The sequence below is a fragment of the Hyaena hyaena genome, unplaced genomic scaffold (assembly GCF_003009895.1).
Source record: "Hyaena hyaena isolate Hyena2069 unplaced genomic scaffold, ASM300989v1 scaffold_12, whole genome shotgun sequence".
Taxonomy (NCBI): domain Eukaryota; kingdom Metazoa; phylum Chordata; class Mammalia; order Carnivora; family Hyaenidae; genus Hyaena; species Hyaena hyaena.
Window position 1 is genome coordinate 1,487,608 of NW_024080644.1, and position 26,935 is coordinate 1,514,542.

A 26,935-nucleotide genomic window follows, 5' to 3' on the forward strand; every position below is an offset into this window, starting at 1 on the left:
TGGTTAAGTGACCGACTCTTGATCTCAGCTCAGATCTTGATCTCTGAGTCATGAGTTCAAGCCCCGTGTTGGGCTCTGTACTGGGTATGAAGCCTACTTTAAAAAAAAAAGTTTCAAATCTCATCTTATGATCTTTATGCACTCTTAGCCAGAAGCAAAATTAATAAGGGTGAGATGCTCTAAAATTTTATTATTTTCCCCATTCAGATTTTATGCTTTTGGCTTTTGACATCACACAGTTTTGCTGAGTGATAAACAGATTTGCCCCATATACATATTGCCGGTTTATGGTTTGTTTGTTTTTTTAGACATCTCAGCAGTTAACCATTGTGCTTGGGCAGAATGAAATGAAAACAAAAAGCATTGTCTTAGCAGAGACGATGTCTACGGAGTAGAAGTCTACTAACTCATATCCCATCATATGTCAAAGACCGTTTTACTTACGTGACTGCGATAGAGATAAGATGATATTGTGTGTCCAGCATTCAGCTTAGTAGAGGGCACATAAATATCTCTCCTACTTTGCTTCTCATTTTCTTGCATGTGAACTTGAAAGGGGGGAAATAAGAGGCATAGCAGAAGTTTAGGACAAGCCTAGCACTTCCTTTCCAGCTCTGAGTCTGTCGTTACCACCAGCCAGCCAGCCCTCTCATATCTTCATCTGCAAACCAGACTGCACTGAGGCACTGCAACAGCCATTCACTGGTGTGTGTTCTCAGCTGGGCCATGTAACCATCAAAAAAGACATTGAATCAGCCAGTGTGAGAGTGTGCCTTCGTTTCTGTCTCATCTCAGTTGACATAGTTCAGGGTATATTCTAAGTTTTGAATGCTTTCTTCTGATCAAAAATAGAAGTTTCTTTCCAAGTTGTGATGTCTGTTGGTATCTGACACAAGAGGCTCTCCTAAGTAGATGTCATTATCTGTTGTGAATATTTCTCCCACTGTGTGCTTTTGCTTTTATGTTAGTTTGTGGCTTTTGACCAAAAACAAAAATAATAGTGTGCATTTTCCCTATAGTTATTTCTCATTTTATTAATAGAAAGTTCTTTCCCATTCACAGATGAGTTAGTCACTTACATATTTTTAAATCTTTTAATGATTTCATTATTTACATCTGACAATCTAATCCACTTATGTTTTTTGGTGTGGCATGAGGTGAGGCTATAAACTGACTTTTGATTTTAAATAAGTGCAGCGCTATTTATTAATCCATCCCTTCCTTCCCCTGTGCCCTTCATGATGTTTCCTTTATTTGCAGGGTTCTCCCTAAGGGAGGAAAGTGTATCATAGTTACTCAGGAAGCTTTTCAGAAATCCACTTAACCTCACTTTGCATGATTCTAGCGCATCTTGAGTACCAGAATCTTTGGTCGCCCCCTTCTCTTTTTTGAGAGCCATTAATTATGGCATATAATCTTCTCCTGTATCATCAAGGGTCTGCCTAGAGATGTGTATTCTGTTCTACTGATAAGCTTACCCTTGAACCTGCTGCACAGTGCTCTCATTGAAAGATAATGTGTTTTAATATCTGGCCAAATAAGTTTCCATTCATATTTCAAAAACCTAAAGAATAGCCTGTTAACATGTTTCCGCAAAATCCAGGTTGCCTCTGGAGAAGACTCTATTTTATGTTGTTTTGCTCTTGTGGGTAACTTCCAGTAAGGCTTTGCTTCAAAGAGTTGTAATTATATTAGTTCTACTTTTATATCAGCAGGACTGAAGAATCTGTTTTAAAAAGAAGTTGAAAAACTTTCTGTACTTGAACAAAATTTCCTTTTTCTGTTGACCTGATCTTAGAAATTCAACCGTCATCAAACCCAGCTTTGCACAGAATACTTTGCAGTATTCAGCATTTAGGCCTCAGTCTGGCAGCCAGGCAGTTAATTTTGCCCTTGTTTAGTTTTGCACGTGTCAGATGCTATTTAGAAACTTGTTCTGAATATCTTTTGCAAGATGAGGATATGTGTATATACCTAGGAATTTCCTTTTCCTGTATCTTTCTAGAGCTAAATTTTGGGTTGGGGGACATAGGGACAGGTGTTTCCTGCTTGCAAACACTGATGCTCAGTAAGAAATAAAAAATTATATTTAATAAATAGCCCTAAATTTGGTAAGTCAGTAGCATGTTTTTCTAAAAATTTACAAACATTCTCAGGATTCATTTTACTATAAGGCATATTATTAGTGAAACTTCTATCAATAAACAAAGTCTGTCATAAACTTATGCACAGATTGGCTTTTATCAAAATTTATTTTACTACAACTTTTATACCACAAATTAACTCAGTGTTGTACTTTTCCTTTTTTTTTTTTTTTTCTTTTAAGAATGCTGTTGTGCAGGACTTTGTATAAGGATCATCTCATTTAATATAAATAATGAGACAGCTTCTAGAACTATGAGTATATTTATATTTCTTTTAATGTTCATAAAACTAATAGTAATGTGATTTAAGCATTCAAACTGTATGTTTACAATAGAGATATGTAGGGATGTAAGATGCTTACTGGTAACGTAAAAGAAAATTTTTTTAACTTTGAGAACATGAGAGAAAATTAGTATTATCATATCTTAAAACCATACAAACAGAAATGCTGAATTTCAGTTTGATGTTATTTGCTAATAATGCCAGAACAAAGTAATATAAATTTTTTCTGAGCTTCTAATTTTTCTGCAAATTTCAATTTTCTCAAATGTTTCTTGTTTCTTAAGTATAATTCTGTTTTGACCAGTTCTTTATTCAATCAGTTGTGTGGACTTATTGATATATGGCTGCGCACTAATTGTATGCAAGCCAAATCCCATTAAAATATTTTAAACCTATGGGGCACCTGGGTGGCTCAGTCGGTTAAGCATCCGACTTCAGCTCAGGCCATGATCTCACAGATCGTGAGTTTGAGCTCTGCGTTGGGCTCTGTGCTGACAGCTCAGAGCCTGGAGCCTGCTTTGGATTCTGTGTCTCCCTCTCTCTCTCTCTGCCCCTTCCCTGCTCTCTCTCTTGCGCGCATTCTCTCTCTCACTCTCTCTCTCTCTCTCAAATAAGTAAACATTAAAAAAAATTAAATTTAACCCTAACAAAATTCTTCATACTCTTTAAAACTGATTTCCTGAGTGGCCCACCTGACATTTGAAGAATTATTCTAACTATAAGAAATTCTGAATGGAGATTTTGAGTTTGTCATAACAGGTTTTTACATATTTACTTAATGGCATTCTGATTGTGTGTGTGATCAAAAAAACTGAACAAATGCTAGACAAACTTTTAAGAATGCTTGCTTTAATGAAATCTCCTGATTACAATTGTATGATGTTCTGTGCAGCTATATCCAGACACACCGACCAAGAAAAAAAATGAAATACACCCACATTTTCAATTCTGTTAAGCACCCCTTCCATCCCTCCTTGTCTTATTTGTCCACTCATTCAGTTATTCAGCAGATACCTCTCGGTCACCTATGTGCCGTGCAACACACTAAGCTCCCAGGAGCCGTTGATAAATAAGACCCCTTTCTCTTGGGGCTTAGTCTCCAGTTGGTTTTGAGCATACATGAAAATTTCAGAACTTGCTTCCTTTAATTCTAATCTCTAGATTTCTTTTCTTATAAAATATTTCAAACACTCAGCAATATACCAAAAATAATACGACAGATACCCAAATACTATCACACAGGCATAACAGACATTAACATTTTGGCATTTTGGCTTCAAATGTCTCCAGCTGTAACCATTAACTTTAAGTTAATGTGTTATGTTGTGTACATTATGCACATTTTGTTCTTTTACTGCATATCTATAGATCTGTAAAGAATGTCATATTTTATGTGTTTTGTGTTTTCCAATAAATGATTTCACATGGTATATACCCTTTTGCAGTAGGTTTTTGGTTGTTGTTTTTTTATTCAACATTGTTTTTGTTAATTCTCCATGTTGATGCATGCAGATGTAGTTCCTTGAAGCACTGTGTAATGCTCCCTTTTGTTTATAAGCCACAGTTTATTTCTCCATTCCTTTGCTGATACATTCTCAACTTAAGTTGTTTTCAATCTTTGGATATTATGAACCAGTAGTTCACTGAGCATGTTTATGTATGGTCTCCTTGTGTACATGCTTGAGTGGTTCTGTCAGATGTATATCTAGTAGCAGACTTGATGGATCATGGGATGTGCATATCTTCAATTTTACTCCAATAAAGTGTGGTCCAAGATGGTGGAGTCATTTATAAATCTGCTTGGAGGAAGGTGGGGGGTTAAGTGCTCTTGCTAACCTATCAAATTCTTAGGTTATCTGTTGCTTGATTTTACTATACAGTATTTAAATTTGATTTTATCTAAGCAGTTATAGATAATAAGTGATTTCAATTTTTAATTAGAATTCTATTATTTCATCTGTTATGGAGGTTTAGGCATAAATGGATACAGTAGCAAACTATACAGGCTTTTTAAATTACAAAGAACATATTTTCTGACATGTTTTTGGTCCTCAAATCATTTACCTTTAAAAAAAATGTTTATTTTCAGACAGAGAGCACACAAGTGGGGAAGGTGGGAAAGAAAGAATCCCAAGCAAGCTCCGCACCACCAGCACAGAGCCCAATGTGTGGCTTGAACCCACAAACCACAAGATCGTGACCTGAGCCAAAGTCAGATGCTTAAATGACTGAGCCACCCAGGCGCCCCTAAATCATTTACCTTTTAAACATACTCTAATATTAAGTGCTTAATTTTGAGTAACTACCTTAGTGAAAGTACATTTTAATTACTCTGTTGTTAAAACTATAAATTTCACTTAACTTTAAAAATCTATGTTAAGAGTGTTAACAACATATTTTGAAAAGATTTTACATACGGATTTAAAATCTAGTGATGAGTATAAGCTTTTCTTGCCCTCGAAATATATACAACTAAGCAAATGAAGTAGCACAAATATGCAAAGAGTTTTGAGCAGATCTGAGCTTTGCAGATGCTAGGGCTTTGTTTTTCCTAAGTTTTAGTTCTTCAAAGTATTAAGATGTTGTATTTTCTCGTTCTTTTTAATGTGTTTACCTCAAGTGATTTAAGAAGGAGACTGAATTTTAGCTGCAGCGGATGTATCATGCAGGGAGTACCCTGGTTTAAATTCTGACGTGCTTTCACTTCTGCTTGCTTCCCCTTGAAAGCGTCTAGAAAGAAGCTGGCACATTATTTTGCGGATGTTACTGGACATCAGGAAATACATGACTGGGTCTAAGCAGCTATTGAAAGATGAGAAAACCAGCATGATCTCATTGGTTTTGTGAATGATTTCCTTCCAATAGCAAGGTGGATTGTTCAGCTGTGAAAAAATATAGACAAATCGGAAGGCATGATAGGGAACAAAACATATAGTAAAAATGATGAGTACAATAAAGGAATTCCGAGCTGTAGTGGCATATTTCCCAGAATTGGGAAATTTTGACCTCCTTTTAGAAATCCTCAGTAGATTCTTGCCGATCTTAATATACGAAAGGATTATTAGTAAGAAAATTAGCCAGAACATTACCACAAGAATGAGGTTAAAAATTGCTTCTCCCTCCGTCTTCTCTCTATAATGGAAACACATTGTGGAATTATTGATATTATGGCCTTTCTTAGGGGTTAAAATAATCATAGTTAGAAATCCAGCAAGAGCAACTGTCCATACTACACAGCAAACATAAATACTTTGTTTGGTTGTTACTGCCTTCCGTTGTTGTATAGACCGATTGATTTTTATGTAGCGATCCAAACTGATGAATCCAAGCAAAATAATGCTAATGTACATGTTCATATAAAATAGTGTTCCCACAGCCTTGCAAAAGATCACTCCAAGTGTCCACTTGTTCTGGTTAATGTGATACATTATGCGGAAAGGCAAGCAGAAGATCAGTAAGAGATCTGCAATGGCTACATTCAGTAGGTAAATCTGAATGGAATTTCTTTTGCGGTGGATACCCAGAAATACATAGAGGGCGATTATGTTTCCGACCAGTCCCACGATGAAAATAACCGAGAAGGATGCTGTTAACACACTAGAGAGCAGTTTCTCATCCATGACACAGCTAGTAGCATTTGGTGATCTTGAGACGGTGTGTGGCGTTTGGATGCTGTGATTAGCGGTAAAGTTCACTCCCTGGGAGGAGCAAGGCCAGCTGTAGGCCATAGTGGTTGGCATTGTTACGACGTGACTTCTCATTGTCTGGTATAGGGATCAAAAAGTGAAGGTGCTAAATGACGTGTTCCTTGTGTGTAGCTTTGATATCTTCAGAATTTTCCTGCAATGGAATGCAGCATTGAGTCATTTGCCATTTTAATAACGGTCACTTTAACTCTAAGCACAAATAATAAATGATACATTTTCAGACGGGAGAAACTTTGACTATCTACACTATGTATGTAGCAGCAGCATGGTATCACAACTGAAGCAGTAAATGTACTAGAGTCTTAAGGAATGTCCTGCTCTGACCTTTCCTATGGCTGTGGTATACATTCAAGGTTTGTTTTATTTAACCTGCCATAAGGGGTTTGTTATGGGAATAGAGATGGAGGTACAGAGAAATGACAGCTCATATTGTTCAAAGATAAGGGTCAATTTCCCAAAAGGTAGTTACAGCCATGAGTGAGCTGAGCCCACTGCCGACCCCTGCCCAGCTCCCTGCCTTGACTCCTTCCCTTGTGTCTGGTATTCATTCCTTTGGGCAAGGATTGCCACACAGCGTAGGACATTAACTGTGGCAGTCTCCCATTCTAGGGTGGGAATAGAGGAAAGAGTCCTAAATTTCTTCCTTTTCAAGCTAGACCAAGTCGGGTGTATTAAAATCATTTGCCTGCGAGCTGTGCAGACCCAGGAGAGCAGAGCACCTGCTCCCTCAGGCAGACTCTTGTAACACAAAGCCAAACAACCCCAAACCGGGTGGCATCGGCCACCAGTTGGGCCAGATGGACAGTCTCCTGACCCGGAAACATAGAGCAATAGTACAGATGGGAAGCAGGACGTGCATTCCAAGATTCTGAAACAACTAACTGTAGCTTACTATGCCTCGGGTTAGGTCCTTTGCAACTGTTGCTGGAACCTTATAAGAGAGTGTGTGTGAATTCCACTCATTTGCTGCAGCAGAGAATGTTAGTGCCACCTGATCTTGGCCCCTTCCTGGGCATTGAGTACAGTGAAGCCCTCAGTCTGAGAGGCCATCATAAGGAGCTAGAAGACATGAAGAGAGGGTCCCAGGAGGTCTCATCACATTCCTTTCTTAGAGTGATTGCCCCATTTCCCTACAGCAGCATCTTAGCAGCTGTAACACAAAGACGTTCTGAGCAAGGTTACCAAAATCAGACCTGACTAACTCTCTGTGACCTTCGTCACACCAATTCATCTTTTCTAAGCCTCGGGTTTCTTACCTGTAGAAATGCACAATGTATATGAAGAGCTTAACCCCAGGCACATAGAAGTTCTCAAAGAAAATTAGTTTACAAAAATCCAAAAAACACCACGGTGCCTGGGTGGCTCAGTCAGTCAGGCATCCAACTCTAGTTCAGGTCACAAACTCACAGTTCGTGAGTTCAAGCCCTGTGTCAGGCTCTGTGCTGACAGCTGGGAGCCTGGAGCCTGCTTCGGATTCTGGGTCTCCTTCTCTCTCTCTGCCTGCCTCCCTGTCTGTCTCTGTCTCTCTCTGTCTCTGTCTCTCTCAAAAATAAATAAACATTTTTAAAATTAATAATAAATAAGAAAAAAAATTAAAACACCTTTGGGGTTGCCTGAGTGGCTCACTTGGTTGAACTCCTAACTCTTGATCTCAGGTCATGGTCCCAGGGTCATGGGATCAAGCCCAGTGTTGGGTTCTGAGCTGAGCATGGAGCCTGCTTAAGTTTCTCTCTCTCTGCTCATGTGCAGGCATTTTCTCTCTTTCCCTCACCCCTACCCCCTCACTCATTCATGCTCTCTTTCTAAAATATATATGTATATATAAACACCTTTGGACTAACCTCACTTTAGTAAATATTTCATACCTGGCTAAGTACTGCATGGAAACCAAAGTTGAACAAGACCAAGATTCTGCTCTCAAGAAACATTTTTGTAGGCATGTGCATTCAAATTCTGAATGCTATCATGTAAAGTGGAATTGAATTAAAATAACTTCTGGATGTGACATGGTACACAGAGAAATACATTTGGAAGAACTTAGCCTTTCTTAACATTCTGTCTGTAATTTGATCGAGAAGAAACTATGTAGTCAAGGATAAAGTTCCAGTTTAAAATGTTGCTAAAGAGGGAAAATTGATTCCAGGGAAGAAAAACTGGCTGGTGAAGAGGAAGTTATGTAATCCATCTCTGGTAAGAGCCTGTCTCCACAGTTCAGGTCAGTGGAGGGAGGGAGGCAGGCAGACCCAGTCTGGTCTGTCCTGTGTCTCAACTGCCGGAACCAATTTCAGCAAAGCTTATAGAAAATTACAGGCATGTATCTGGTGATTGGCAATTCTAGAAGGAAAGGGCAATCTAGGAAGAATGGCAGGTTCCCAAAAAAGTAAGCAGATAATGCAACCTAGATTACCAGGAAGAGGAAAAAGCGTGCCTGAAGGAAGGATTTGCATTGTATGGTTAGGTGGGAACCTTGCTGTAGCTCAGGTAGAAACCTCCCATGGCCACTGATAAAAGAGAATTTGATGGCAAGTGATAGGACTTTGAGAGCTCAGATAGCCAAAATGACTGTAAAAACTCATTTGTAAATAGTTCTTTCTTTTCTTTCTTCCATGCTAGATCTTAAACTCTATTAGGATTGGAAAACCAAGTCTTTTTTTCTTTGCCTCTGTGTACCAAGTGCTTAGCATGGTACATATTACTGAATGAAAGAGGGAATTTAGTAGAAAAGCCAGTGGAATTTTACGTGTGGACGTCAAAATCAGCTGTTCAAATACAGGAGGGGCTTTAGCTGCATTAAGAAACAAAACCGCATTTGCTGTGTCAATAGTGTGATGCGCCTGCAGCAAAAACTAATCACTATGAGTTCTTTGGTTGAACTCATAGATATGAAATGTCGTAAGTGGAGATTGTTACCACTAACCTGAAGGTTGTTATTACTAGTCCTGAGCTGGTAGGGCCTCCTAACAGCACACTTAGAAACTGCCACAGACCACATGGGGAGAGAAGCCCAAATCATGTCCTAGGAGCAAGCTAAATTGGAAGTAGGCACCTTACCCTGGAGAAGTAGAAGAGACTCTCAGTGGCTCTCAATCTGGGCTGCATATTAGAAGGCTTTTTAAAGGTATCAGTGCCTGGCTCCAACCCCATATCCTCGGATTTAATTGGTCTGGAATGGGCTCCAGGCAATGGTTTCCTTTAAAAGCTCCTCAGGGGATTCTAACGTGCAGCCAGAATTGAACCCTTGAGCTAGGTGGCTGAACCTTTAACTACTATTTATTTAGCAGTTGCTGTGTACCAGGCAGTGTGTGAAGCACATTTATATTCATTTACATAAGCCTTATATTAACCTTGTGAGGTAAGTATCACAAAAGAGGCAATGAGAAATCAAGAGGTTGTGAACTTTACCCGTGACCACGCAGTTCTTAAATGGCAGCACCCAAGCTGGGACTCACATCTGCCTAGCTTTTAGGGTCCATGATCCTTTTTGCTAAACCTCACTCCTCCTGATCACACATGATCAGCATTTTCTTTTTTAATTCTGAGTTCTGTCAGCCAAATTTAGACATGATTCCTTCAACATTATCCACATTGGCAATTTTTTTTTTTAAGTAATCTCTACAACCATTGTGGGACTCAGTCACAACCCTGAGATCAAGAGTCCTGTGTTCCACTGCCTGAGCAGCCAGACACTCCTTAAAGATTTTATTTTTTAAGTAATCTTTACACCCAGTGTGGGGCTTGAACTCACAACCCCAAGATCAAAAGTCACATGTTCTACTGACTGAGCCAGCCAGGTGCCCCTCACATTAGCAATTTTAAGAACAGCTTTACTTCTAGCTTTACTTCTTTGGGAAAAGGTATTAATCTTTTCATTTCCCCTGTCCATTAGAGTAAGTAAAGAAGTCCAGAGTTTATAGAATCACAAAGCATTCATTGGAATGTTTAGCACGTTTCCTAGAGCATATCTTTTCAAACTTACTTCTAGGCCTGAAAGCCGTAATCAAGATATTTCTTGAAAGCTGTTAGCACAAAGCACGTATCCTGAAACCATTTGCTCCAGCTCTAATCTGCCAGTAAAATAAATAAATAATAGTTGGACAGAGTTGCCAATAAACCTTTCTGGTTTTGCTTTATCTTCAAGCCTAAAGACGATAAAAGTTAAGGGGTGCCAGGGTGGTTCAGTAGGTTGAGCGTCCAGCTCTTTTTTTTTTTTTAATTTTTTAAATGTTTTTATTTATTTCTGAGAGAGAGAGAGAAAGCGTGAGCAGGGGAAGGTCAGAGAGAGAGGGAGACAGAATCTGAAGCAGGCTCCAGGCTCTGAGCTAGCTGTCAGCACAGAGCCCGACACGAGGCTCGAACCCACAAATGGTGAGATCATGACCTGAGCCGAAGTCAGACCTTTAACCGACTGAGCCACCCAGGCGCCCCGAGTGTCCAGCTCTTGAATTCAGCTCAGGTCATGATCTCGCAGTTAATGGAATTGAGCCCCACATCCAGACTCGGCACTAACAGTGGGGGGCCTGCTTGGGATTCTCTCTCTCTCTCTCTCTCTCTCTCTCTGCCCCACCCCAGGCACACATGCTCTTGCTCTCTCTTTCTCCCTCCCCCTCTCAAAATAAATAAACATTTAAAAGAAAAGAAAATAAAGCAAAAGCACTGCATTTGTTTTAATAGTAATAGTACCATCATTTAGAACCATGTATTAGGTGGCTAGTGTCCAGTCATCTATTAACAAATTAACAGATTAGATTCTGTTTTACACTTAATGGCTAATTTTTGCCTTTCAGTGTGTCAGTCACTCACTGTTCTTAAGGCCATCTATTGATGTGTAAAAACTACTTATTTGATAAGACTGGCCAATGAGGACAAGAAACAGACCACTGTGTTCACATAATGGACTAGTTTCCCAGTGAGTATTAAGACTCCTGTGGTATATTGAAGTGGTCACAATGGTTTTCTGATAGTAGGTGGTAAAAAGTTTTTTTAGTGTTGTTACTTGACAAATCCTGAAGTTTGCCGCCCTTTGTTAGTGCTGCATTTGTACCCAGTACCACCACCCACTTCCAATAGTCTTCATCTGGCTCACGTAGGAGCTTCTATAATGGAGAGCAGCACATTACAGATTCCATGGTGGCCTCTAATAAACAAAAGCTTTTTTTTTTTTCCTTTTAAGTTTGTAATTATTTAAGTAATCCCAACACCTAGCATGGGGCTCGAACTCACAACCCTGAGATGAAGAGTTACATGCTCCTGTGACTGAGCCAGCCAGGCGCTCCAAGCAAAAGCTTTTTAAATGTACTTCGGGTATGTTTGTGAAAACATTACATCGCTATGTTAAAATACATACCTATTTGGCAATAGTAGCAACCTTTCACTGTTTGTAGTTTGACTTGATAGTGACCGGATCCCTCAGGCCATGCTTCAAAAAACTGCACTAATTGCTGCATATGGAATAAAAATCGAAAGCGTGTTACTTTGGAACTAATACTATTAGTAGTACATTCAGTTCTGCTATAAACTTAACAGTAGAATAAAGTGCAACCATTGAAACTAGGGAGACAGCATAACCATAAAGTTAATAAGTGATAGATCACCTCTACCACATTGAAAATAAAATTGGCTGGGGCTTCTAGGTGGCTCAGTCGGTTAAGCGTCCGACTTCGGCTCAGGTCATGATCTCATGGTTCGTGGGTTCAAGCCCCGCGTCAGGCTCTGTGCTGACAGCTAGCTGAGAGCCTGGAGCCTGCTTCGGATTCTGTGTCTTCCTCTCTCTCTGACCCTCCCCTGCTCATTCTGTCTCTATCTCTCTCTCAAAAATAAATAAAACATTAAATAAATAAATACATAAATACATAAAATTGGTGGTTGCTTATGAAAATAACTTTCAGTCAACTCCAGTGTCTCTGCACGTCTTTATGGCAGAGCACAAAAGACCGTGTAAGCAGTGTGACCACATCGGTAGATGAGCTTCAGTCCCTGCAGTGTCCTCAAGTACTTCAAGTAACTAAGAAGACAGCCTCATTTTAAGTCAAACCAAGGCAGAGGTCTCATTCAAGCACCTTACTCAGGGCTCTAGAAAGCAAAATGGTGCTAGTCACCATGAAGCCAGTTTCACCTTTAATATTCAGAGAAGCAAATTTTAACTGAAATAATGGATTATTTCTATAACTGAAATCAAGGCGTACTCACAGTTCAGGCTCTCTTGCAGTAAAAGGAGCAGAGCCCCAAGCTTCCCTAAACACAGAGACTCGTCTTTATGTGTCAGCTGGGTTCTCCATCCGGTGGTGGTTCAATTGGTTGAGGTTGTCTTTTTTTATATTTGCATGTGGTAATCAGGCTGTTCCCCCCCCCCCTTTTTCTTTCTTTTTTCGATATGATACCCCTCCAAGTCCTTGTAGAAATGTTTAACAACTTCGTGTTTAAGCTCAGTCAACATTCCAACTTTAGAAAATGTTTTTTCTATGCATACCTTTCACCTTGGCAGTCGTAGGAAGTTTTCCCTTATCCCCGTCCCACCCCAGATAAAGAAGTTTTATGAATTCTAAGCAGAAATAATGCATTTTCTGTTTTTTCTAGGAAATAATGTATAATATGCATTGCATTTGCTGTTTCTTTCAGGATTCATTTTAGAAATTAAGCAATTCACAGAAAATGACATTCCTGTATTGAATCGTACTAACGTCAACAGTGAATTATTTTATCCTTTTTTATAAGTTTTGGGTTTTCTTTTTAACTTTTACTTGACCTGTACATTATTTTAGTGTATTTTCATGCATTCCCTGAAGACCTTGGACTTATTTTCTGAAAAAGTTTTACAGTTTTGGACAAGATGAGATTTGGGATCATATTCTCCCCCTTTTATCACTGTGACAAACTTTCCCAACTAAAGTGACATATCTCCTGTCTTTTAAAGAAAATAATGAAGGAATTCTGCAGTTTTTGTTTTGGTCCTAATCCAATATTTAATGACTATCTGTCCATCTCTTGAACTGCTCGCCTTGCAGTTTCACGGCATTTCCCTTTTTTTGTTGTCATCTGAAACAAAAGATTAGTTTTTAGCCTCCCCGTAATTGTCACCGTGCAGCTTTACTGACACTAAATAATACATAACTCACTGGGCTTTAGCTAATATTCTAATTATATCTGGGTACATACACTCTTCTGAACCCATATTTTCCAGAGGTTTTGCTTTGTTATAAATATGACACATGGGACAAAATATTTTTAAGTTGCTAGAATGAGAATATTTTGTAGCTTTTACTTCCCCTTAGAACCCCTGAGAAGGAAGAGGATTTCTTTGTTGGTCTGGCAGGAATTTTGTGTGTGTGCAGTTAAAAAAAATGTATATATATGTGTATATATATGTAATACTAAACTTACTATCTTAATGATTTTTAAACACACAACCCACTACTGTTAAGTATATTTATACTATCGTGCAGTAGATCTCTGGAACTTTTTCATCATGCAAAACTGAAACTCTGTCATCACTAAACGCTAATTCCCTTTCCCTGCCCTTGGCAATTACTTTCCTATTTTATGTGATTTTCACTAATGTAGATCACTCATTTGAGTGAACTGGTACTGTATTTCGTCCTTTTAGACTGGCTTTTTTCCATTTAGCTTAGTATTGTCAAGGTTGCTGCATCTTATAGCATGTGACAGGACCGCCTTCTTTCTAAAGCTGAGTAATGTTCCATTGTATGTGTATATCCCTCACATATTCTTTATCCATGTATCTGTCAGTGGACATCTGAGTTGCTTCCAGCTCTTGGCTGTTATGAATAAGGCTGCACTGAGCATGGCTGTGCAAATGTATTTTGGAGATCTGGCAGAATTTTTTTATGACTTAAATAGGTGTTATCTATTAGCATTCTATTTCACTAAATCTAACATAAATCATTTTATATTTTACTAGCAACCTTTCCACACTGAAGCCTCCCATTTCAAAACACTAACCCTGCTTTCATCTTCAGTGCCCTGGTGGCCCTACTATGACCAGATTTGAGTGTACATGCAGCCCCCAGCTTTGGGGTTCAACTTCAGATTTGTAGACTTTGCAGTGGTGCAAAGCCATGGGAGCTCAGCAGAAACTGCACTTCACATTTTGGTCTTTTCCCGGGCAAGCACTATGTTGCCAGGCAGTGGCCGTGAGCTGCAGCTCCCGGTCAGCCACACCATCACAAGAGTCAACAACCGATACACTTACAACCCTTGTATACCCATACAGGCATTCTCTTTTTCACTGTGGATATGGTATTCAGTAAATTACATGAGATATTTAGCACGTTGTTATAAAATATGCTTTGTGATAGATGAGTTTGCCCAACTAGAGGCTAATGTATGTGTTCTGAGCATGTTTAAGGTTGGCTAGGCTAAACTATGGGATATGGGAGATTAGGTATATTAAATGCCATTTTCAACTTAAATATTTTCTTTTGTTTTTAATGTTTATTTTTGAGAGAGAGAGAGAGACACAGAGTGTGGGGCGGGGGGCGGAGGGGGGGGGGACAGAGAGAGAGTGGGGCACAGAATCCAAAGCAGGCTCCGGGATCCAAGCTGTCAGCACAGAGCCCAGTGCCGGTCTCAAATCATGAACCGAGAGATCATGACCTGAGCAGAAGTCAAACGCCCAACCGACTGAGCCACCCTGGCACCCCTCCACTTACGATATTTTCAACCTATGATGGGTTTATAAGGACATAACCCCATTGTATATTGAGGAAGATCTGTAATCTTGTTCTAGTTCTTCCTTTACATGATCTTTTTCCTATTCATTTTGAGCTTTCTACTTTCTGTCTCTGTTTCCTCTTCCTCCTTTGTTGGTATCTTAGCTTGTTATTTATATATAGAAGTAGAAAAGCATAAATAATATATACGTTTGTCTGGTACCATCTATCACTGATTACCACCATCTTCTCTTTATCTGAATCCCAACCCTGGTTAAATGCAGCCCACCTGAACCTTGCTGGCTAACATGAAGACTACTGGGTACAGACACACAGTTGGGTTGATTGGTCTCACTTCACATTCATGACCACAAACCTCAAGTGGGCCCATGTGCTGCTACCAGTCCTGCTATATTTCCTTAGTGTGGTGGATCTCAGAGCATGGCTCCCCGACCAGTAGCATCTACATCACTCAAAAACTCGTTAGAATTGCATATTCTTGACCTCACCGCAGACCTTGTGATTCCAAAACTCTGGGCATGAAAGCCAGCACAGCTGTATGATTCTGATGCTGAAGTTTGACAACCATTGCCTCAGTCAATTCATTCTGTTCTTTCAAAGTACTTTTTCACACCTTCCCTCTTCTCCAATTGCTAACAACCCCCTCTCCTTACCCACTCCCGCCTGATGATCACTTTTATTTCAAAGTAAATAGAAAACAGAAGTACAGTACTCAGAAGAGAACTTCCTCATCTTCCTACATCCCCAACTGCTTGCATCTACAGGTGCTCCCGGACCCTGGCTTCTTCACTGGTGCAGAGGCCAACCCCTCTCCCCACTTGCACACTACATCCCATCCCTTCTTTCTCCTGCGGTCATTTTTTCCTCTCCACAGGACCATTCCCGGCAGCACACAAATGTCTCTCTGTCAAAGACCAAACAAAAATAAACAAACCTCCCTGAAAAATCTGCTACTGCTACAGAGCCGGCTATCAGATATATCGTTATGTGGAACTTTCGAATATTTATATGTATTTTCTTGTTTTCAAAAAAGATAACCATGGAAGGATAAACGAAAGCCTAGTACAAGTACTTAACAAAAGAGGAGGGAGAGATTAAGGGAAAAGGGAAGGTACAAAAGCTAGACTTCTCTGAATGGAATTTTTGTTTACAGTTTTGATTTTGGAACCATGTATGTGTTTTATATAATTAAAACACCAAATCAAGTCAAAATGTAATTCAAACAAATTGGCCTCATCAAGTAACACACTGAAAGCATAGCCATGAGATGGGGCGCCTGGGTGTCTCAGTCGGTTAAGCATCCGACTTCGGCTCAGGTCATGATCTCAAGGCTTGTGGGTTCAAGTCTCATTTTGGGCTCTGTGCTGACAGCTCAGAGCCTGGAGCCTGCTTCGGATTCTGTGTCTCCTTTTCTCTCTGTCCCTCCCCCATTGTGCTCTGTCTGTCTCTGTCTCTCAAAAATAAATAAATGTAAAAAAAAAAATTAAAAAAAAAACATAACCACGAGGAGAATTCGTTTAAGTGACTTTAAAATTGAGAGGCGCCTGGGTGGCTCAGTCAGTTAAGCATCCGACTTTGGCTCAGCTCATGATCTCACAGTTCGTGGGTTCAAGCCCCATGTCGGGCTCTGTGCTGACAGCTAGCTCAGAGCCTGGAGCCTGTTTCAGGTTCTGTGTCTCCCTCTCTCTCTGACCCTCCGCTGCTCATTCCTTCTCTCTCTCTCTCTCTCTCTCTCTCTCTCTCAGAAATAAATAAAACATTAAAAATTTTTTAATAAAAAATTTTAACTCAGGTTGGGGAGTGCCAGGTGGCTCAGTAGGTTGAACGTCTGACTCTTGATTTTGACTCCAGTCATGATCTCACTGTTCATGAGATTGAATCCTGCATGGGGTTCTGTGCTAACAGCATAGAGCCTGCTTGGGATTCTCTCTCTCTCTCTCTCTCTCTCTCTCTCTCTCCCTCTCTCTCTCTCTCTCTCTCTCTGCCCCTCCCCTGCTAGGTCTCTTGTGCTCCCTACCTCCAAAAGAATAAATATTTTTAAAAAATAAAATAAAATAAAATAGGATGGGGTGGTTTTTTTTTTTTTACATGATTTTAGACTTAGAGAAAAGTTATAATAGTAATGCAAAGGATTCCCTTTAACTTTCACTCAGATTCCCCATGTTAACATTTTTCTGTATTTGTTTTGTCTTTCTTAGTATTTCACTCTTCTTCTTTTGAAATTTCTTATTTCATCTATATAGTTTCTAAAAATAAGAAATTCTCTAGCCACAGTAAAATGATCAAAATCATGGAATTTATGTTGAAAGGGTATTATTATGCAATCTACAGACTTTGTCCCAATTTCATCAAGCCATTCTAATGTCCTTTATGGCAAAAATACAAACAAGATTATATATCACATTTTATCTGTTAAATCTCTTCTGTCTCCTTTGATCCCTTTGATCTGAAACAATATCTGAAGAATATAGGCACAGCACTTTCTAGAATGCCCCTTAGTTTGGGTCAGTCTGATATTTCCTCATGATTCAACACAGGATCTTTGGCACAAATACCACAGCCGTGTTGCTGAGTATTTGTCAGTGAAGGAAGCACATGCTCTTAATTAGTCCCACTACTATCAATAGTAACTTTGAAACTTTTTTTTTAAGTTTGTTTATTTAGAGAGAGAGAACTCAAGGGAGGCACAGAGGGGGGGGGGGGAGAGAGAGAATCCCAAGCAGGCACTGAACTGTCAGCACAGAACCCAACGTGGGGTTTGAACCCACAAACCATGAGATCATGACCTGAACCAGAGTCAAGAGTCAGACACCCAACCGACTGAGCCACCCAGGTGCCCCAATAGTAATTTTGATAATAGTATCTTCCAGGTTTGTCCCTTGTAAAATTACTCTTTTACCTTTTGTAGTTAATAAAGTATCCCGTTGGGAGCTGCTCTGAGATTGTATGAATATTCTGTCACTCTTCAAACTTTTGCCCACTAGTAACTGCCTTTCGATGGTTCTTGCTTTTAATCTCATGCTGGAATTTCCTCTACATTTATTAATTGGTTTTCTACTTACATGAGAGTTTTTCCTTCTCTCTATTCATTTACTTATTTACTTACATCAGCAGAGACTCATGAATTCTTACTTTATTCAATAGTGAAACAGTATTTTGACTGGGCATCCCAGGTAGTATATGACATAAGGACAAAAAGAACCACAAAGAAATCTTGAATAGCATATGGTGGTTTTGTTGTTACAGGTAATGTAGGTACTTTTATACACACACCCTAGGGAATAAAGCAGATGAGTAATTTATGTTAATGTCATTAGGTACCAACGTTACTAGACAAAATCAAAGAAATTGAGTTAAAACCCTATTTTTAAAAACCCTGTATGTCAGTATGAATTGATATATTTTTCTTCTAAAAAATACAGATTTATTTTTTAGCTTTGTCCACTGAAAAGTCAAAGCAGGGATAACCCAGAAGTAATAATATACCTAATACCCATATTGTGAATTTAAATACCATTTCCCACTACACAGAAATGAGGCTCCTTGGAGAAATGACTGGTTCCAGATCTGAGTCAAGAAATGAACAAGACAAACCTCAAACATCTTGTACCTGAAAGCAACAGTTCTTAGACTTTTAGAGTCTTACAAAAGGGCAGAAGACCTGACTTAAAGAAGTTCCTGCTGGCTAAAAATGGGACAATTTGAGTATCAAAATGAATAACGACTGTAATTGATTAAAATGCATCAAATATATAAAAACCATAATTCATAACAATACAAAAAAAAAAACCTTCATTGAACACCTTTGAAGTTGCCTGGCATCCAACCTGTTATTCTGGAAATCATTTGTAGCAGCTTTATTCATAATATCCCCAAGCTAGAAACAGCCCAGATGTCCACCAACAGGAGAATGGGCAGACTGTGATATATTCATACAAGGATATTTACTCCATCATAAAAGAAAGGAACCACTGGTCACAACAAAATGGATGACTCCAGAAACATGCTGAGTGAGAGAAGCCGTACATGAAAGAGTCCGTACTATATGGCTTTGTGTATAACACGCAGTTCCTAGTACAAGCAAAACAAACTTGCAGTGAAAAATACCAGAACAGTGGTTTGCCTCCAGGACATAGCAGCAGAGATTAAATGGAAAGGTGATGAGGAAGGTTTCTGGGATGATGATAACGTCTTGATAGAGAGGTGGGTTACACAGTTCTGTGCAAGTTGTCGAAACTCTTTAATGGTACGCTTAAGAGTTGTGCTTTTTCCAGCATGTAAATTTTACCTTAAACATCGTTTTAAACATTAAACTCGAATGGCATGTGTGCTGAATTTTAGTGAAAACCTGGATTGGTGGTTGGGTGAGTAGATAGATACTTGATAAAGCAAATGTGGCAAAATGTTCACTGTAGAATCTATGTGGCAAGTATATGGCTATTTACTGTACAGTTCCTTCCATTTTCTCTGTGCTCGATAGTCTTCATAACAAAACTTTGGGGGGAAGCTTCCATTTTGGAACCCCTAATAATGGAACTAGGCATTATTGGCTGCTAAAATCATTGAAAGAAAAGTCAATGGTGAACTTTGTAATGGTGGATCTAGGCAAACAACACCCAAACCCAGAGGCCAAACCTGTTGCTAAAAGTAGGACCACCAGACATTATGTTCTTCCTGATGTGTTAAAAAAAACTAAAGTATTAGTGCAAAAAACCTAAAATTGAATGTGAGTCTAGTCAAGCTCCTAAGTCTAACTACCAATTTACAGAGAACACAGGAATATATTAAATGACACCATGTAGGTATTAATTAGCCAAGTCCAGATTCTAGGAGATTCCATGAGGGAATTTACCTAGTATCTTAATGAATCATGGCATGAACATTTTTTTTTAAAAAGGTAAGAGGGGGATATGGTATAGAGCCAGAGGAACTTAAGACCTATAACCATCAAATGCAATGTATGGACCTTAAAAACCAGGGGCACCTGGGTGGCTCAGTCGGTTGAGCGTCCGACTTCAGCTCAGGTCATGATCTCGGGGTTTATGGATTCGAGCCCTGCGTTGGGCTCTGTGCTGACAATTCAGAGCCTGGAGCTTGCTTGAGGTTCTCTGTCTCCCTCTTCTCTCTCTGCCCCCCCCCTCCAAAAATAAATAAACATTAAAAAAAATTTTTAAATAAAAAAAGTCATGAAATCTGGCCCTTCTTAATTAGGGATGAAATGAATAAAGAAAAGCAAGAGAATAGTGGGAGGGCAGACAAAGAAAGAGCCATCAGCATCCCCTAAGAACCAAGATACAGTGGCTCTGTAGGTAACGTTGGAGGTTTCAAGAAACATTTTGGGGTGCCTGGGTGACTCAGTTGATTAAATGTCCAACTTGTGATTTTGGCTCAGGTCATGATCTCATAGTTCATGGGATCTGGCCCTTTATCAGGCTCTGCACTGTAATCTACTTGGGATTCTCTCTCTCCCTCTCTCTGCCCCTCCCCTGCACACATGTGCACATGTGCTCGCTCGCTAGCTCACTCTTTCTCTCTCGCTCTCTCAGAATAAATAAATAAACATTTAAAAAGCATTTTTCCTCAGGGACGCCTGGGTGTGTTAGACTCTTGGTTTCGGCTCCGGTCATGAATCTCACGATTCTTGAGTTCAAGTCCCACATTGGGAGGACACAGAGCCTGCTTGGGATTCTCTCTCTCTCTCTCTCTCTCCCTCTCTCTCTGTCCCTTCCCCACTCACACTGTTTCTGTCTCTCTCAAAGAAACTTTTAAAAAAAGCAACAAAAAAATTTTTCCTTAAACAAATGTAGACCATCACTCAAAGGAAGAGAATATCACATGAAAAGGTAGACAATATGTCTGCCTTACTTGAACACGCTTGCTTCCTCAGTAATTCTTAGCATTGTACCCTAATCTTAGAAGCAAATAATCCCTGAAAAACATTGGATAAAACAGGTAAGTCTTTGGAGAAACCAGCCAGAGATGGGACTAGAATAAATAAGCATCCAAAATAATTCCAGGAGTTTTTAATGTATTATTATATGGTCATGTGATTTGATTGTGTGTAAACTGAATTGTTCATCTTCAGCTAATCCTTATCTTTGGTTTGTTTGTTTTTCTTTCCAGCCCCACTGTGTTCTCCTCGCCTCAAAGGAAAACTCAGCACCTGTTAAACTTGGGGGCTTTGGGGTAGCTATTCAGTTAGGGGAGTCTGGACTTGTAGCTGGAGGTAAGAACACGTTTTTAAAAACTTCCTTCAAAATCTGGTCACTTTCAGGCTAGTGTAACTCTTTCAAACTAAATATCAGCCCATCCTCGGTGTTTCATACCCATTCCACACCCTCCCCCCAAAAAGTGCCATCATATGGTTTTGAACCTTAAGAATAGACTGTGCTTTTTACTCTTTGTATTCCCACTGCTTGGCAGAGAAGTGACCCTACATACAGAGATTAAAACATTGTTGGAATAAGGTGATATCTGGGGGCAAAGTGACTTCTAAAGTTGTACTGGCCAGGGGCACATGGCTGGCTTAGTAGAGCACATGACTCCTGATCTTAGGGTCAAGAGTTCAAGTCCCACATTGGGCATAGAGCTTACTTTAAAAATAAAATAAATAAAGTTGAACTGGCCAAGTGAAGTCCATTCTAAAACATGTGGATTAACCACTTTCAGGTTTACATCAAAGGCCAATGTTTAATTTCATACTGTTTGCCTCTTTTTATTTATGAAAGAGTCCTGCTCAAGCTATCAATCTGTGTATTTGGGAAGAGTGAGCAGATGTGAATGCAGACTGACTTTATTATTAGCCAAAGCAAAACACAATTAGAAAATTCCCATGCCAGAAAAAAAAATAGCAGAAAGGTTAAAAATAGACATTCTCTCCACTACTGTACAGAGGTGGATGCTAATTCCAGATTCAAGAATTTGGGTTTTTATTTATTCCTTTCAGTAGACTTTAGCACTGAATGCTGCCCTGTTTTTAGTTCTGTCCCTTGGTTTTGCAAATGACGTAGTTCTCCGTTCTACAAATTATCAATCTTGTAATCATTGCCTTTGATTTGCTGTCTCCTGATACTGCCAGCCTTCACAAAGAGGAAAAATATGAAAAAAAATATCAGCAGAACGTTTTTGAACCTATCATCTTTCATGAATGCTTATATTAAATTCAAATACCTGACAAATGATAAATATCAAAACAATTTGTTACACAGGATATATCATTTAATTTCATACACCATCACTAACACATCGAAGCAGCATTAACAGTCCATCTTTTGAAAAATGAGCCAGGAGTCATAGTTGTATTCTTTAAATTGTTATTTCATCACATTGCTCTCTAAAATTAAATTGTGTCCCTTAAAGGAGGAGGGCGCCTGGGTGGCTCATTCAGTTAAGCATCGACTCTTGATTCCAGCTCAGGTCATGATCTCACAGCTTGTGAATTCAGGCCCCGCATTGGGCTCTATGCTGACAGCTCAGAGCCTGGAGCCTGCTTTGGATTCTGTGCCTCCCCCTCTCTCTGCCCCTTCCTCCCTCCCTCCCTTCCTCCCTCCCTCCCTCTATCTCTCTCTCTCTCTCAAAAATAATTAAACATTCAAAATAAAATTAGGTTTATGGGGCACCTGGATGTCTCAGTCAGCTAAGCGTCCTACTCTCGATCTCAGCTCAGGTCTTCATCTCGGGGCCATGAGTTCAAGCACCATGTTGGGCTCCACACTGAGCATGGATTCTACATACAAAAATAAATAAAAATAAATTTTAAAATTAAATTAAATTATGTTTAGATTTTCTTCTACTTTTACATTCTCTTCCAGCTAATTATTTCCAACAATGTGAAAAATTGCAGCAAGTATAATTTTAAAAACTGATTCAAAACTTACATCTGTGATTAGAAGGACTGACCTTAGGATCAGATAGGAATACATCATTTAATTGTAGAATCATTGAATCTCAGAATGCCAAGTGGTCTCAACTTCTCCAGTCTGGTAACCAGTGATTGCCTTCTCTCATAAAATTCCCAGCAAAAGGTTCAGCTCTAGTTTAATTCCTCAGCTGGCAAAGAATTCACTATGATCTGGGACCATATTTCCATTTTTGGAAAGCTTAAGTACTGAAACATTCATCTTTGCATAGAAGAGAAATCCATTCCATCATTTCCACCCAGTACTGCTACTTCTTACTTGTGGAGCCACACACAACAATTTTAATCCTTCCACATGATAGCCATTCACATGTTTAAAGACTGATCGTGTGCCCCTAAGTCTGATCCAGATTAACTTGCCTACATTAATTTAGCCATTTTTCATATAAGAATCTCCTTGCTGGGGCGCCTGGGTGGCTTAGTTGGTTAAGCGGCCGACTTTCGCTCAGGTCATGATCTCGCGGTTCGTGGGTTCCAGCCCCGCGTCGGGCTCTGTGCTGACTGCCAGCTCAGAGCCTGGAGCCTGTTTCAGTCTGTGACTCCCTCTTTCTCTGACCCTCCCCTGCTCACGCTGTCTCTCTCTCTCTCTCTCTCTCTCTCCTAGAAATAAATAAAAATATTAAAAAAAAAAAAAAGAATCTCCTTGCTGTGCGCAAAGGCTGGAGCCAAGGCTGAGCACAATGACAGGTGCAGTCCAGCGCACAGGGGCTTGGGCTGTCGCTTTTGCTGTGGGTCTTACATTTCTGTCAGGCTCCCCAAATTGCATTAGCCATGTTACACCTCTGGCTCGTATTGATCTTGCTATCAGCTACAATTCCCAAGTTGTTTTTAAACAATTGTTGCTGTTAAACTACCTCTCTTAAGTCTGGTATTTGTACAGATCACCCCTATGTAAAGACTACATAGTTACAACAAATAAGTTCTGATGATTGCATCCTCAAGATGGATGGGATGAAATGAAATGACACAAAGTCCTTTTATATGTTCTATACTGACGACATATAATGACTTTGTTTCTCTTTATCTGGATTTGTATCCTGTTAGTATTCAAAGCATCAGCTTCATATTTTACTGTGCATCTTTATTGAAGGGAAAAAACAGATTGATTCCGCTTACATAGACATTTTCTACATGTTAATCTACTTTCTTAAAGTCCATGAGTCTTTCCCCTAAATTGTATATATTTTTTTCTTAATGCTTATTTATATTTGAGAGAGGGAGAAAGAGTGTTAGCAGGGGAAGGGCAAAGAGACAGACACACACAGAATCCAAAGCAGGCTCCAGGCTCTGAGCTGTCAGCACAGAGCCTGACACAGGGTTTGAACCCACAAACCGTGAGATTGTGACCTGAGTCGAAGTCGGACACTTAACCAACTTAACCAACCAGGCACCCCTAAATTGTACATTTTTAAAGCTGATTTTGAACTTACAGTGTGTCAGTTTGCAAAATTTATTTTTCTCAGTGATTCTGGAATTAAAATAGTTTCTGATGGTCAAAATGTCATTTCTTCACATACCTTTCCTTCTAGTCTTGAAATAACTACTTCAAGCATTACAGTGTTTTTAAAAATATAACCTATCTAGACAAAGGATGAATGATCCCTCTTATAGAAAGCTTTCTTACTGTTTAAGGCACTTTTGAAACTATACTACCATTAGCTTGTTTGCTAATACTTAACAGCTATTTCCCTGTCAGTTGGAATCTTTGATTACTCAGTCCTCCAAATAGAAAGGAATTCTCTCCTTTATATGTTCCATAGAGTAGAAAGCAGTTACATGTATTTGCATTTAACCTGGCTGAAATTCTGCCATTTGGAAAACTTATCCAGAAGATAACTAGGAACCTACAGAGTAATTATTTTTCCAGCAAGACATTTCTTGACCTTAATACCTATTCATGGTCTTCTCAAATGAGCTTCTGAGGATACACTGAAATTGTGTGTTTCACAGTTGTGTGTGACACACAAAATTGTGTTTCACTGAAATTGGCATGCTACCATTTTTCATACTTTTATGGATCTGTGTTCCTTCATGCTTTGCACCTGTTACTCCCTGTGGTTGGAATACCTTTTGTCATTTTCTGTATCTACTTAACTCTTACTGCTCCTGAAGCCTGAGAGGCTGAACTGACAATCATCTCCTCTTAAAAGTGGGCTGATCTTCACCATCCCAAGTTAGGTGACCCTATTCCTTCTCTTCCATTTCACCATAACTATCTGGGCTGCATACCTCTAGATCATATTTGATGCAGGGATTCGTAATCATATCAAAGATTGAGCTTTGTGAGGACAAGGGGGATCATAGTTTATCCCTCTGTATGTCCACAGCACCTCCCATTGTGTCTAGGACCTAGCAGGCACTTAGGAAATTGTTACTAAATGAAAGAATCTGGTTGCTAATCAGTTTCTGGTTAATAGTAGATTTTATGCAACAGATGAGGAGAAGGTAAGGCTGGAGTAAGCACAGTAAAAGAAATGAAAGCCTGACAGAAAAAGTATATTGAGCATATACCAAAATGTAGAAAGCACAGCCCCCTTTTAATACTGAAGAACTGAGACGCCTGGGTGGCTCAGTCGGTTAAGTGTCCAACTTCAGCTCAGGTCATGATCTCACGGTTCATGGGTTCGAGCCCCACGTCAGGCTCTATGTTGACTGCCAGCTCAGAGTCTGGAGCCTGTTTCGGATTTTGTATCTCCCTCTCTGACCCTTCCCTATTTGCTCGCTCGCTCGCTCTCAGAAATAAATAAAAACACTAAAAAAAAAATACTGAAAAACTTGGCCCTTGCATACCCGTGAAGTTCCTGAGGGCATTTTCTGTTCTACAGCATAGTTCTTTCATTGATATCCACAGGACAATTCTGAGTCATCAAGAAAAGGTTAAATTATGTGCACCATCTTGTGTAAAAGAAGTCCAAAAATTGTAGAAAGATAACCGTCCAAAACTATTAAAATAATATGGTTTGGGTGTGTAAAGATCTGAGTCCTAAAGTATTGAATGTGTAGCTGTTCAGAATAATTCCTTACCCTGAGCTTCTAGGTAATGAGGTTTTATTATATTATCCCCAAGTCTAACATTTAAATATTTAAATGTATATCTGAAACCTCTCAGATACAGTGACATTTAATTTGGTTTGGTAACTGACCACAAAATTCTAAGAACAGGAAGTCAAAGTCATAAAAATCAAGTGACCACAAAGAAGGAAAAGTCAAATGATCACAAGCAAAGAGTCCGGGAAGGTTGCTGTGTGTCAAGGGTGAACTCTAGTCCTTTCACCTTCTACTGATCTGTACAAAATACTGTAAAAAGTTCACTCAAAATTAAATAAACTTTTTTTTAAAAAAATGAACGAACACTAGGGGTGCCTGGGTGGCTCAGTTACTTAAGCATCTGACTCTTGATTTCAGCTCAGATCATGATCTCATGGTTTGTGGGATCAAGCCCTGCATCAGGCTCTGTGCTGACAAGAGTGGCACCTGCTTGAGATCCTCTCTCTCCCTCTGTCTCTCTGTCTCTCTGTCTCTGTCTCTCTCCTCTCTCAAAATAAAAAAAAAAATAAAAACATTAAAACAGGGGCTCCTGGGTGGCTCAGTTGGTTAACCATCCAACTTCAGCTTAGGTCATGATCTCCCAGCTCTTGAGTTCGAGCCCTGTATCGGGCTTTGTACTGACAGCTCAGAGCGTGGAGCCTGCTACAGATTCTGTGTCTCTCTCTCTGTCCCTCCTCTGCTTGTGTTCTGTGTCTCTTTCTCTGTCTCAAAACTAAAAGAATGAATGCTTATTTTCCAGACTGGAGTAGTCTTTGATCCAGGTAAACAGAGGATCTCCTTTTTGAGTTGCTCAGCCCTTCCTCATGTAGGAAGTGGTAGGAGTCAAGTTGAGTTTCAAAACCTCATCCCAACTATAAGAAGGTGCCTGACTGGAGCCATGGTACTGGTACCCTGATCTCTTGCCCAGCTTTTCCCAGCTCCCGCTATCAGAACCAGGTGAACCATCCAGCAGCCCTGCTCTGTCCAGCCTGTTCATGAAGTAGGAGGCTTAGCTCTCATTCTTTCAGCTTCTCAGTGTTACTAGAGGAAGCAAAATGGGGCAATATGGAATGAAAATCTTCCCTTCCAATCAGTATAGTTTTCACTGGTCTACTGCACATTTTAAGTGAGAATATTTTCATTCTCTGAACCCCCAAGTTAACTTCTTC

At 39.6% G+C, this 26,935-nt stretch overlaps 2 protein-coding genes across 6 annotated transcripts in view; one reads left to right on the forward strand and one right to left on the reverse strand.

Annotated features, from left to right (window-relative positions):
• Positions 1-26,935, forward strand: part of CASK (calcium/calmodulin dependent serine protein kinase) — a 363,023-nt gene that overhangs the window by 208,011 nt on the left and 128,077 nt on the right. For all 4 annotated transcript variants that reach the window (XM_039255996.1, XM_039256003.1, XM_039256010.1 and 1 more), the window contains exon 6: positions 20,945-21,047. In XM_039255996.1, the coding sequence (XP_039111927.1) occupies positions 20,945-21,047 (103 nt within the window). The remainder of the gene's footprint in view (positions 1-20,944; positions 21,048-26,935) is intronic.
• GPR34 (G protein-coupled receptor 34) lies at positions 4,622-12,377 on the reverse strand. Of its 2 annotated transcripts, XM_039256038.1 has the most exons (4): positions 12,321-12,377; positions 11,479-11,572; positions 10,111-10,198; positions 4,622-6,267 (listed from the first exon to the last, which is right to left on the reverse strand). In XM_039256038.1, the coding sequence occupies exon 4, from the start codon at positions 6,186-6,188 to the stop codon at positions 5,052-5,054; it is 1,137 nt and encodes a 378-aa protein (XP_039111969.1). In that variant the 5' UTR covers positions 6,189-6,267; positions 10,111-10,198; positions 11,479-11,572; positions 12,321-12,377; the 3' UTR covers positions 4,622-5,051. The 2 variants fall into 2 exon arrangements, with proteins under 2 accessions (XP_039111969.1, XP_039111963.1); XM_039256032.1 differs by lacking the exon at positions 10,111-10,198.

Coding starts and splice junctions, on each gene's coding strand:
- GPR34 (XM_039256032.1), bottom strand. CDS start 6,188: ATGAGAAGTCACGTCGTAACAATGCCAACCACTATGGCCTACAGCTGG.